At 35.4% G+C, this 13152-nt stretch overlaps 1 protein-coding gene across 2 annotated transcripts in view; it reads right to left on the bottom strand.

Annotated features, from left to right (window-relative positions):
* Nucleotides 1-13152, bottom strand: part of LOC145689734 (Kv channel-interacting protein 4-like) — a 794874-nt gene that overhangs the window by 288003 nt on the left and 493719 nt on the right. For both annotated transcript variants that reach the window (XM_081763935.1, XM_081763937.1), the window contains exon 2: nt 2174-2301. In XM_081763935.1, the coding sequence (XP_081620061.1) occupies nt 2174-2301 (128 nt within the window). The remainder of the gene's footprint in view (nt 1-2173; nt 2302-13152) is intronic.

Here is a 13152-nt window from a genome sequence, read left to right as displayed (position 1 = left end):
GTAATGCCAATTTCTTGGATATGGAGTATGGGTTTATATACAATTAATCCTCATGAAATATTTTATGGGCCTTTTTTTGAAGACTATTTTTTAATAGCTAACAAAATATGCTTTCCTTTTTTCTAAAAGCTTTTGCCATTTCTGTTCTCGATTTTACTTTTCATTCGCATTTAATATCTGCAACAATAATATTTCTGATGTATCGACTAGTAGCAGCCAGTGACGTAGTTCTATCATGATGTTTTAAAGGCGAGATAGTATGGTGAGAAACGGCCTATGCTATGAGGATTGCACTTAGATGATGGTATATATATCCACCAAATTCAAGCTCATACCAAATTGTAGTTCGGAACTTACGTTAACAGTATTGTAGATTCCCTTCTTCATAACCTGACAAGGGAACATCTTATATTGATAGTAGCGTTGCCCAATCAAACAATGTGCAATCGATAGAGGAGTGTAGAAAAGTGAGAAATACAAAGTTTTACGGACCGTCACTCAAAAACACAGGAGATACAGATAAAAGAAGAATCTAGAATCATATGAAAATAGCAATGGAAAAGATACACTGACACAGAAAGAACTTCAAAATGATTAAAGTAATCAAAATGACATTTGCACAACAATATAGTAAGCAAACATTGTACCCACAGACATGCTCAATAACATCATATGTAATGCAGTGTTGCCAATTGAGCACAAAATGAAGTTTTATTAAATGGCAGGAACACAAATTATAACATGTAGAAAATCTAAGTATGAGTAGAACAATACTTGTGAAGTCATGATGTAGAGTGTTGCTAACATTTGAAGATAGGCGTATATGAATTCCTATATGAATCTCGGACGTAGAAGAGTACATAAACTATCAACACACTGCGGAGAATCAACAGCAACACTGAAAAATTGACTACCAATAATGTGTAAGGTGATAATGTTACGTGCATCAGAAAAGTAAGCCTGCTAATCAATTGTCAATCCAAGAGCATGCATCGTTTCAGTTTTGTGTGTTGTATTTGATACTATTCTGATTTTCCACTTGGACAAACCTGCTTCGACACTGTGCTTCGTCCCTTATTTTCGTACTTCAGTGATTATATTCTTGTTTGTGGTCTCATATTTTGGTTTTAACTAGTTTGAATCGTGTATTGTGTGTTCTCTTCTACATTCGAGATTCATATAGGAATTCATATAGGCCTATATTCAAATGTTGGCAACACTGTACATCATGACTTCACAGGTATGGTTCTACTCATACTTAGATTTTCTACATGTTATAATTTGTGTTCCGTGCCATTTAACAAAACTTCATTTTGTGCTCAGTTGGCAACACTGCATTACATATGACGTTATTGAGCATATCTATGGGTACAATGTTTGCTTACTATACCGTTATGTAAATGTCATTTTGGTTACTTTAATCATTTTGAAGTTCTTTCTGTGTCAGTGTCTCTTTTGCATTCACATGATTCTAGATCCTTCTTTCCTCTGTATCTCCTGTGTTTCTGGGTGTCGGCCCGTAAAACTTTGTATTTCTCACTTTTCTTCCCTCCTCTATCGATTGCACATTGTTAACTGGGCAACGATACTATCAATATAAGATATTCCCTTGTGAGGATTATATTAGGACGCAAAAAAACCCTCAAAACTTAATGTTAAGTACTGAGCACAGCCCTCCTACTTCTATAGTAAGAAAGTAAAATTAAATTCTGACCTCATTACGATTATTTTATTTTATGGTCATGCTATGGATTAGAAGAGGTAATAAACAATAGAGAAATAGTTGCGTTTTCGTTTTAGAAGAGGGAATTCAGGAAGCCACTCGAACTTAAATACGAGGTTCTCTATCCCGAGCTCACTTAGCTTAAGAATAGAACCGACGAAACTGCGGAAGAGAACTAAGTGTTCTAGTATTAAACAACCCTTTACCAAACTTAACGCAGTTAAATTTATAGACATTGACCTCATATGCAGTTGATGGTATATTTTTTTAATAACAATTACGGAACATTTCGTGCATTTTTACTTAAAAAACGGGACATTTAGGCTTCCCGTTTAAGAATCAGAAAAAAGGGGCAATGGTTGAAAGAATAGGAACTGTCCGGGCTAAAACGATATCTAGTTACCTTATCTTACTTAGATGATTCTAATAAGAATAGGAATAATAACTTACTTGTTTGAATCCTCTGTAGATAAGTTGAATCTCTTTACGGGTAAACTTAGTAGTTTTGGCCAATTTGTTCAATTCCTCGGGTCGGTGTCGCGGTACCCCACCAAAACAGAATTCGTCCAAGTCCTCCTCTGGAAAGACAAAAGAACAAAAGTTTTTTTAAACTATGATTTGTTTATTTTTTTTTGTCTAAATAGTATTATGCAACTACATGATATTTGTATACAAACTTATTGTAAAATATATATTAAACACAAACGTTTCAAACATTTAGTTTAACACTTTTAAGAATTTTCGGAAGTCATGATCAATTTTGTGAAGGAATCTGTGTGTTTGTGCCGTCGCCCACATTAAAGACTGACAGTGATTGATCTATTATTGATTGATTGATTTTGTAGATATCAAATTCATCAGTGAACAATGATGTGGGTTGCCTATATGTGTCCGTACTGTTTGTTTTGTGGAATTAAGTGTATTCTGGGAAAGAACAGCGACTTTTGCAATATTATTATGTGTTTTTATTATATCGTAAGAAACGAGCAACATGTGGACTCATTCTTTGAAGATCTAGTAACTGACTGTTCAGTGTATTGCTGAATCAGCACTCTGTAAATGTAATATGTTTTTATGTAATTGTTTTGCCTTTTGTAAATAAAAGTATGAGAGACTCTTTCCTGACTCCTCCCATTACCTCATGACACACCTCCCGTGACGTCTGGAACTCGCTTCTAGGCTCACCTGTAATAATTGCCGACCCTTGGGCCCGAGCTTAAATAGGATCGAAGACTTCCGCTTGGGAGGTTGCGGTAGAAGTAGCTATCAGAGTTGGAGTTGCTGTCGTAGGTGGATTGCGAACTGGCTGATGGCTGTTGCATCTGGCCAGTGGACGAGAGCGTGATTCACCAGAGGGAATTTCATCAACGATCCGAGACCAGCAGACCACCAGAGCCATTGAGAGAGCAAGGAGCCGAGCCTGTGGACATCGGTCTTGATCATCGAGGAGTATCAGCATTTGAGCCAAGACGTCGAAATGAAGGTATTCCTATCATCCTATTAACCTCCTTCCCACACCTAGTCTCCAGGATAATTATGCCCTTGCTTCAGAGGATAGCCGTCCAATCTTAGTACCTGTCTAAAGCTGGAATCCCCATTTTTTTCTTCTGACGGCTAGTGTGTAAGAGGTATTTTTGCCGATTTTTCCTCTCTCTTACTCACCCTCTTCAATTTGAATACTATCCCAATGACGGCCGTAAAATGTATCAAATTTCATTGCAATATAGTATTTAACTTACCCTTTTGATGTTCTTCTGATACTTAATACCCGCAATTTTCTAACGTTGTGCCGCTATAAGCTCACTGGTGTATCGGGAGAAAGCTAGGACATTAAAACTAATTATTTAAAAACATATTATGGAAAAGGTTTATTATATCTTTCAAAACGATGACAATTCCCGGAACTTTTTTTTTATCGTTATTTGATAATCACGCAGTTGCGGCTCCATAAGTAATGTTCCATTAGTAATGTAATGATCAAAAATACAAAGTGACCTGACATTAATCATCAGTATTGTCCAAAAGACGAGAAATTTATTGTCTTGTATCAAAAACGAGACGAAAATTAACTTTTTCAATTCGAGACGAGACAAACAATTTTTAATGCAAGTCTTGCTTTTTCGTTTTCGAGATGAGATGAGAAATTTCATGAATCTCGTGAGGAACCGTACTTTATCCCCGTCTTAGTTCCCAAGTAATCCTATAGAATGAAACTATAAATTGATAAACTGATTAGAGAAATACATGAAGACCATTTAGTATCAACGTTTAAAGATACACAAGTCATTATGCAATATACTCCAATAATAAATATTGTTATATCACAACCTTCGTGGACCTCTCGTCACGCGGAAGGGTTTTGATCATTTCTAGATGAAATTAAGCACTGGAGTCGTTAGCTTTTTAAATATTGGGGTGGGGTCGGATTAATCAAAATCAAAATCCTCTTTCCGACAAAAGCTATATATACAAAAGGTATAGTTTCTTTAAATATATTTGACTAAAATCTGGGGGGACGCATCCTCCGGATTCCCCCCTTCACGCTAACGACGCCCGTGAATTAAGAAAATATTCTACATAAATTTTGTACATAAATTTACAAAAGGAGACGAGAAAAGGTTTTCGAGAATCGAAACGAAACGATAAAACATTATTTTTCTTCTTGTGGTCATCCCAATTACCTATGAAAAAAATTCATACTGTAGGATTTTAAATTACGTAGCTAGTGTGTAAAAAGCTGATAAAAGATTTAAAAACGCTGTTCTACGCTATGACTCTTAAAGCAGAATAAGTTTTTTTAACTATGAAATTTAACATCCTTCATTTGATTCCCCCTGAGGTTCATTTGATTTACTTCTGGTACTTGGAGTCCCCGATTAGATTCCTAGTCAAGTAAGTTTATGGAGGACAACATAGAGTCTCTAGGTTTTCTCGGGGTACTCTCGCTTCCTTTCACATTCTCACTTCATTAATTCTTCCATCATCATTCACTTGCATTAATCATCCGTGACCCTTAGTCTAAAGACATGTGTGAGTCGTTAAACTGAACAATTTCATTCATCCAAAAGATAAATATCAGTTACAAGAAGTCTATATATCGTATGGGTACAACTAAACTCACTGGAACTGGATCAAGCTTGGCGTGGGGTAGATCTTGACGAATTTACTACGCATATGAAATACTAGGATTTAGGATTAGGATTTAGATTACTGGGCTTTCGGCATCTAAGGCCATTTAGCCCTTCACGATTTGAGGGATGACGTCCCTCGGCGAGCACACAATCCGGGAAAAGAGAAGGAACAAAGGATTGGGGAAGGAAGGAAGCGGCCTGGGACCTGTAAGTTAGGTACCACCCCGGAATTTGCCTGGTGTAAATGAATGGCTGGCCTGAGAAAGCGTTTTACACTTTATCCAGTCCTTTTGTACTTGAGTTACGGAGCATCAAAGATGAGGTTTGGATTCAAGTCAAATTTTCTCAAAACTTCAATTAGTACTTTTTAAGATAATTAGTAAGATAATAAGAACATTTTTTTCTCAAACGTTACCCGACTTCACTGCACCTGTTGGAGTATTTCATGGTCTAGCTCTGAAAGTTATTATCATATCCTAATGAAGGTTATATGGGACCAATAGGAAAAGATACTCTTTCAAACAAAAGAAGAATGATCAAAATCGATTTACCTGTGTCGAAGCTCTGCGTGAACATGCCTATAACATAGTATAATCGGCTCGAATTGGGAACATCGTTTTTTTTTTAAATTTTGTAGTCCGTTAAACGTATGTGGAACAAATCTCCTACGAAACTTTAATGTAAAGAGGTAAATGAAAGGAGATGGAAATGGTTAGCTTCGCTGTGAGTACAGTTCTGCAAATATCTACTTTGAAATAAATCTTATAAAGGACGAATATTTTCCGCTGTGAGGAAACTTGATCGTCCAAAGAACGTTTTATTTTAAGAAAATAAACATATAAAATGCTATAAGAAGAATTACTTTCTCTGCAGCTCACTTTAAAAAATCTTGATTATAAGCTACTGCTCTTGCTGCCACATTACTCCGATAATTTTTTTCATTCCACAGTCCACAGTCTTCATGTTCTGACGACCACTTGATTTACTCTGATTTTGCACTATCTGGGCATAAACTGAACCGATGAAACCAATTTATCTCCCGAAGGCGTGAAAGAAAGCCTAGCCACTTGAGGCTACTTTCTCCAGAGTGGTAAAGGAAACTATTTGTAGAACTGGAAGTCGAAAAACGCCAATGAAGTCCTTGAAATGAACGGTTTCTTTTCAATTTAGAAAGGCGTAGTCGTTTGATTGGTCAGTGGCTGTTCCAATAACCTGCGAGATGAAAAGTTTAAAATGTTTCTGCAAAAGGCCGAAGTGATGGTATCCGTCGTGGAAGAACGTAACTACAAAGTCCAAAATATTTTTGCAATTTACTGGCCAAAAACCGATGTGTGAGTCATCCTAGGGGCGTTTGCTGTATTCTTGGTGAAAGGAGACAAATATGTCTCTGAGGTTGGACATCAAAATGCTGGGCATGAGGCTGAGAATTTTGGTACTGGCTTGTTAAATATCTTGGTTGGTATGTGGTACATTGGTAAGACAGCAAGTAAGAACACAGGTAATTCAGCTCACAATCTTCTTAGGGAGAGAGTTGATGGCAAGCTGGCTTGCTTCTTGGATGGTAGAGCCATTTCAGTGGTTTCTATAGGTTGGTCCCCAGTGAAAAAGTAGGTATAATACGACTACTAGGCTGTGCTGGCTGACGGTGATCTGTACGAAAAGACACGTTAGTCCTCAGAAGTGTCGCAGGAAGCTTCCTTGAGGAGAGACTTTCGACTATGACAGAATGGGTCGAAAGAAGTACCTCTTTCCCAACATAAAGTTTTATTTTTAAAACGGCACTACATCACTACAATATTTTAAATCTACATGTAAAATGAAAACGTGTAATATGGCACTTACCATGCAGTATTACAAACTAAGGTCTCTTCAATATCATAAACATCCAATTTTGGTGGCCTCTACACAGTAATGACGGAGCAATGTACATCCGAAGTACTTTAGTGTCTAATACTATAATCATGACATGACGGATTTTTGAATGAATGCAAGTTAGAAAGTTTTGGTAATTTGGCTTTTTTCAAAAGCCTTTATTTCGAAAAAAATGCTTACATAGGTACCTCATCCAATTCAATAGAAGATTTTCAGTAAATGAGAAGACTATAATGTCGTTTACAGCAATTTCATACCTCAAATCGCTCTGGAGATACGGTGAAAACGTTCCAGTTTGCAACATAGCTTAATACAATGTAATTCTGACAACTTATTGTAATTACACCTTCCAGAAAGTATTGTTATGTTATAGAAGCAAAGTAAATCAAAGGTGCTTTAAAAAGTCCCACAAACATGCCATATATCGAATTTAACATTTTTTCAGATCTTCCGAATGTTTTTGAGATATCAAATTGTTGTAAACAGCATTGTGATCTTTATGTCTATTTTAAACCATCTACGTAATTCGATGTGATAATTATCTAGATACTTTTTCGAAATAAAGCAAGTTGAAAAATGTCAAATTTTTAACTGCTTGTAATTTTGTTTCTACTGGTTCGAAATAAATTATATGACCACCATAGTATTTGACATTAAGGCACTTTAGATGTGCATTACCCCTCCCGTCTCACTTCCGTTATTACTGTTGTAAAACCCTGCAAAATGTGGTTGGCTTTTCGATGGTTTTGATACTATAGCATCCCTATCTTGCAACACTGCATGAAAGTATGGTATTATATGTTTTCGGTTAACATGTTGGTTTGAAATATGTAATAACCTGGCGTAGTTTCATTTGAAAAAATAAAACTTTATGATGGACTGGCAATACTGTTAACCTTGTGGTATCACAGAATACGGCAAACAATGTACCTTGCCGATATTTGCGTGGCATAGAATTTCAGCGTTGTTTACCCATTAGATAGTTATAAGGGCTTATCAAGATAAATGGTCCATTTTAAGTTTATACAACATATAAAGTAAAGACTATTCCTATCTCCTGACTTGAAGTTAAATACAAATTAGGGATATTGCCTTTTCTGCACTGATATTACACTTGGATTGTGAAGAATTATTACGATCTCTTTAATTATCATGAACCGTAATTTTACTTCATTTCACTCAAATGGCAGACGATAAAATCAATCTTTCTAATTTTGTAGCATTATTTACTCCTGAATTCCTGAATTTTAACTCTTAATTTACCTAACTAAAAGAACCTGCAATAAATTCTGGCACTATACATGACAGCTTTGTCTTACAATGTAGAACTAAGGCGCACCATCGGGTCCGTACCCTCAAAAACTTTCTAACTCAAGATACATTTATACACTTTGTCAATAAAACTATACTTGTTTAACGGGAATATGATTGATGTAGCATGAAAATTTGATTTTACACTTCATCTGTACTCTTTTTCTATAAAAGGGGCCGCCGTGGCTCAATGGTAGAGCATTTACCTCTAGTAATTGGGCTCCTTGGTTCGATCTCAGCTCGCGCCAAGTGAGATTTGTGGTGGACAAACACCATATGCGTGGGTTTTCTCGAGGTTCTCGTGTTTTCTTCATATCATTCATTTTTTCATCATCACCCTTTCCTTTAGCCTAGCTAGCATAAGCGTGGGACGTAAAACAAAGATTTCATTTCATTTTCTTTCTCTTATAAAAACAATCTAGTTCTTTCATTTTTTTTTCTGAAATTATAAGTAAAAGTATTTTTCACTTATCTCTCGTCTTTTCGGGTGCAGAATAATTCCCATTCAATGCTACTAGATGTAGTGGTTTGTGGTATAGGACCCCTCTTTCCAAAGCTTGGGCCGCTCCGAACAAAACTTGCTGGGTGCTCGCCTGTTGTAGATAATATTCTATCTTCTATCTACTTTAAATTTGTATATCATTTTCCCTTACTCGATATATATATATATAGTTTATGTAGTGTTGGGAAAGGGGGACAAAGAATATATATGCTGGTATAACAAAAAGAGAAGTTGCAGCCACACAAATACACTTTCAACTTCAGGTGAACACTTCTCTTCTCAAAAGTTAATGTTACGTTGAAGATCTCGTGGGATGTTTTATACTCTATCGTATTTCTACTGTCTTCAACCTTTGTTTATGTCTATGTGTGTAAAACACAGAAAGAAGAAAAGATAAAGAAAACAAAAAAATCATCTGGTTTTAGTTTTGTTTTAACGTTCTTTTTGTTGTCTCCTTCCATTTGGAAAGACAACAAAAACACTACATCTAAAGATACACTGCCAGTACCAGTACTGTTATATAACAAGTAAACTTTAATATTCTCTTTTGGAACTCGAGAACCTTAATTTAGTAACGAAAACCGAAAAATAAATGTTTATATTCTGTGTCAAATTAAAGGTCTTTAGCGGAGTTTTTTTTTCTTTAGTTGTCATGTTTCATTTTGTTGCTAAACTCTTTCTTGTTTTGTTTACTGAAATTGCGGTTTTCTTCTTACTTTATTTCTCTTTTCTTCCTTCAAAATGTCACGAGTTTCTTTGTTAAAACTGGTTAACCAACAAAATTAAAACTCCCAAGATCTGGTGCAAACACTATATTGCTCTTCTTTTTAATTTTGTCTCTTTTGAAAACTTTTCTAGGTAGTTATTTATGAGGGTATTCAAGGTGGCCTGCGTTTTAGCCTACTATAGGTATCTTGAAATAACTCGAGTAATTTTGAGAATGAGTTTTTAGTAATATAAAAACAATCGATTATTATTATTATTATTATTATTATTATTATTATTATTATTATTATTATTATTATTATTATTATTATTATTATTATTATTATTATTATTATTGATCGGTAATATGAAGTGTTTTCCGTGTAGCGTATATAAGGAAAGTCTATGAATCTGGTTTTTGGTCACTCTAGCTAGGATCCACAGATTCAATAACCTAAGCACGAGCGAGCCTTCATTTAATTAAAAGGTTGGACATAAAGTTAACTCTATTCCGCATAGAAAAAAATTCTCATTTTATGAACCAAAAATGTATCCTACAGAACATTCGCAGAACAAATAGTTTCCAATACAGTCTTCGGACAGGACCATTTCAAAAAGTATCTATAGAATGAAATTGGGTTGAGAAGACTGTACGACATGAGAAAGTTTCAGATACTAACAAGTAAAGGACATGAAACTGTCAACCGGACATCCGAATCAAACCTAGTACATTCGATAAACATAAAAAATAGTATAGAGGATAAGAAGTTTGTATACCAAGTTTTGTGTTGATACAGAGAATAGGTATGAGGGAAAATACAAGCTTTTCACTCATATCTATTTCATGTATCAATACGAAACTTAGTACAGTAATTTCTTATCCCTTATAGTATTTTTCGAGAAACATTTGGATTGTATGCTTTTACCCGGGACCACTCCAGAGAGGTCCAAAGTTGATGGGAGGGAATTACCCTGACATTCTTCCAATTTTCCCTGTTCAAGTACGTAATGGGCCCCAATACATCATCTCTGGAAAGCGCGTTTCAGGCTGAAGAGAATAAACTACAAAGCATGACTTTCCACCGAATAGTGTTGATGCAATAGCTATTTCACTGCGAGTCTACGATTTTCTTTATACTCACAGGGTTAATGCCCCAGGAACTTACTCCGTTGTCCATGGCACCTAATTTTTTGTGTATGAATATATCGTTGTTATGTTTATCGAATGGACTAGGTTTGATTCAGATGTCCGGATGACAGGTTCATGTCCTTTCCTTGTAAGTTTAGGAAGTAGGAAGATTAACGAAGATTTGCTATTATTTCAACAAATTTAAGTGTACCGACGTAAACTCCTCAATTCACTATACAATGGGGAAGCATTGCTCAAAGTTATATTCAGAAGTCTGCTTCTTTCGAAACAGCATCTTATTGGTACTTCATATGGTCGTATTTACTGTATAAACTAAAGAGTGAAAAATAATTGGTTGTGTGTGGGTTAGGCGAATGAAATAAAAGCTGTAGTGCAACGTTGCTGTGTGGTAAAGGGATGTGGATAAGCAGATGAACTACAGATTGAGTAGTTGAGCAAATGACAGATACATCTCTACTCTGTTTTACCAAGATATACAAAATATGGCAACATCGTAGCCTTCTCATTTGTTAGGGAACTCAGAGCGCTGCCTTTAAATGCCATAGACGATGTCCTTTAGCGTAGTTATGATGTGTACTGTAGAGGCAAGCGAAAGTTGTATTCATTTTTTTCTAAGTGAATCTTCATCCTCTCACACTTTACTATTTTTAGTCTTAGTCAAGAGAAGTAATAATTTTCCAAGAAAACATTTTGTATTTAATGAAAATCATACTTTTAAAAAATAATGCCATGAGAAAGGTATCTTAAATTTTAGAAATGAGGTGAGCCTCTTGACCTTGACTGATGTCAACTAGAAAGTACAGGCCTAACTGGGAAATGTAAAAAACCATACGCAACGTTTCATGAAAATTGGGTCGTTTTAGTAACGTTATGGTTAATAAATATATGACGGAGTGAATTCATTCTCTTCCCTTTGATAAATATCCAAATACTAGGTGTGCTATAACAAACCACACACTATGTTTTACTTATAGATTGTATGTGTATAAATATAGATTTCTTTTTGAAATATTCCTCATTTATTTAATCAAAGGAAAGGGTAAATTCATTCCCCCATTATTGACCGATTTCAATTTCAACCTGTGGAGATGGTTGGGAAGCCTCAGAGAAAAGAATGCACCACATCGCACTAAAATATTGAAAAAAGTTATCGTGACTATATGTATACCTAGGTATAATAAGTAGTACATTCACTTATTTTCTCTTCGGAAGCAGGAGGAATAATTAAGAAGTTTAAAAAAATGCACCAAATTGCATCAAAATCGAATATAGAAGAATATATAGCCTATTATTTACAAAAGCTAAGGTAAATACCTAGGTATATTCTTTTAATGGGGGGAAGAGTGATGGGAACTCAACCTTTCATTCTTTGACAGATTTCAATCCCAGGCAGTGGAGTTGGTTGAGAAGCCTCAAAGAAAACATACATCACTCCTGCATCATAATCGAATCATTTTTTATGTTATCGGAGAAAAATTATTTTCTTATCATTCACTTTATTGATTGGTTCAAACATACAAGTCTATCGATATATTAAAAATATGTTACCTTTTGAAGTTTTATTATGAACTATCTTCTTCACTACTTTCCCTGAAAGACCTAAACCAAGTCAAATTTAGTGGAATCAGTCGTGTACACACTTTAAGTCTTTGTGTGCTGAATACGTGAAACTATTTAACATGAGATGAAACATTAAAGCATGGTAGATGGTTGCAAACTTAATTTTCCCATATGAAAATAGAACTTAAAGAATATTAATTAGTATATAATAAGAATACCAAATAATATATTTAAAAAACCTGAATTTAATATCTCTACAGCAGTGGCTAGCGAGAAAAATATCATGGGGCTAATAAACTACGATGTCAAAGAAGCGCAGACAAGCATATTTATATAAACCGATGTACTGATCATGCGTCACTAGGTGAAATGTTCGCCGTATGATTGGACAGACTTTCATCTACTCTTGCGATACCACGTAGTATTTTATGTATGCGATGCAGTATTTTATTTCAGTACACAAAGGTCAGCCGAATTTCAGGGGAGATGGATAACAAACAAGCCTAATTCTTTTTAGTTTTTCTTTATAGTGATACAGGTCCGAAATACTGATGAAATTAGCTAACAGATAAAAAGAAGTATTCAACTCACTGTCGCTACAATGTATGAAGAGTTATGGCTAATCAAATGCAGCATGTTCAACGTGGAGATGTGTGGTCACTGCGACAGCTCTCACGTGTCATTATTTCTGTCTTTCTGGACCTGAGTTCGCTACTTCTTAAAATTCACATAGTTTTCCAATTGTTCCATGGCACGAAAAAAAAAGTCTTTCAGTTTTCCGACCCATAATAATGATGATGAACGAAATGGGGGAATGAAGGAAATGGAAGGGAAGGGAATATACAAGAATGGTAGTCATCCAGCACAAGGTCCACTTGGCACGAGCTGTGATCAAACTAGAAACCCACTCACCAGAGGAGAGCATACTATCACTGGGCTACCGCGATCCGTCAGGATGATGAGTCAACACCAGAAAATGTTAGTGGTCCAATTGGGAGAACAACCAAAGAGCAAGCACTACAAAGTCGCGTGAGTAATAATAATTTATTGACTTGCAAAGCTGAATTGAATAATAAAAAACATTAACTTAAGCAATTTGCTTCTCTTTTGATGTTCTTACTCCCACATGCAGACGGTTCATTTCGATACTTATGGTGACGAAAAGAGCATCTCTCTCCCCACCTACATAACTGCATCT

The sequence above is a fragment of the Thermobia domestica genome, chromosome 1 (assembly GCF_964235325.1).
Source record: "Thermobia domestica chromosome 1, izTheDome1.hap1.1, whole genome shotgun sequence".
Taxonomy (NCBI): domain Eukaryota; kingdom Metazoa; phylum Arthropoda; class Insecta; order Zygentoma; family Lepismatidae; genus Thermobia; species Thermobia domestica.
This window is presented reverse-complemented; position numbering and strand designations above follow the sequence as displayed.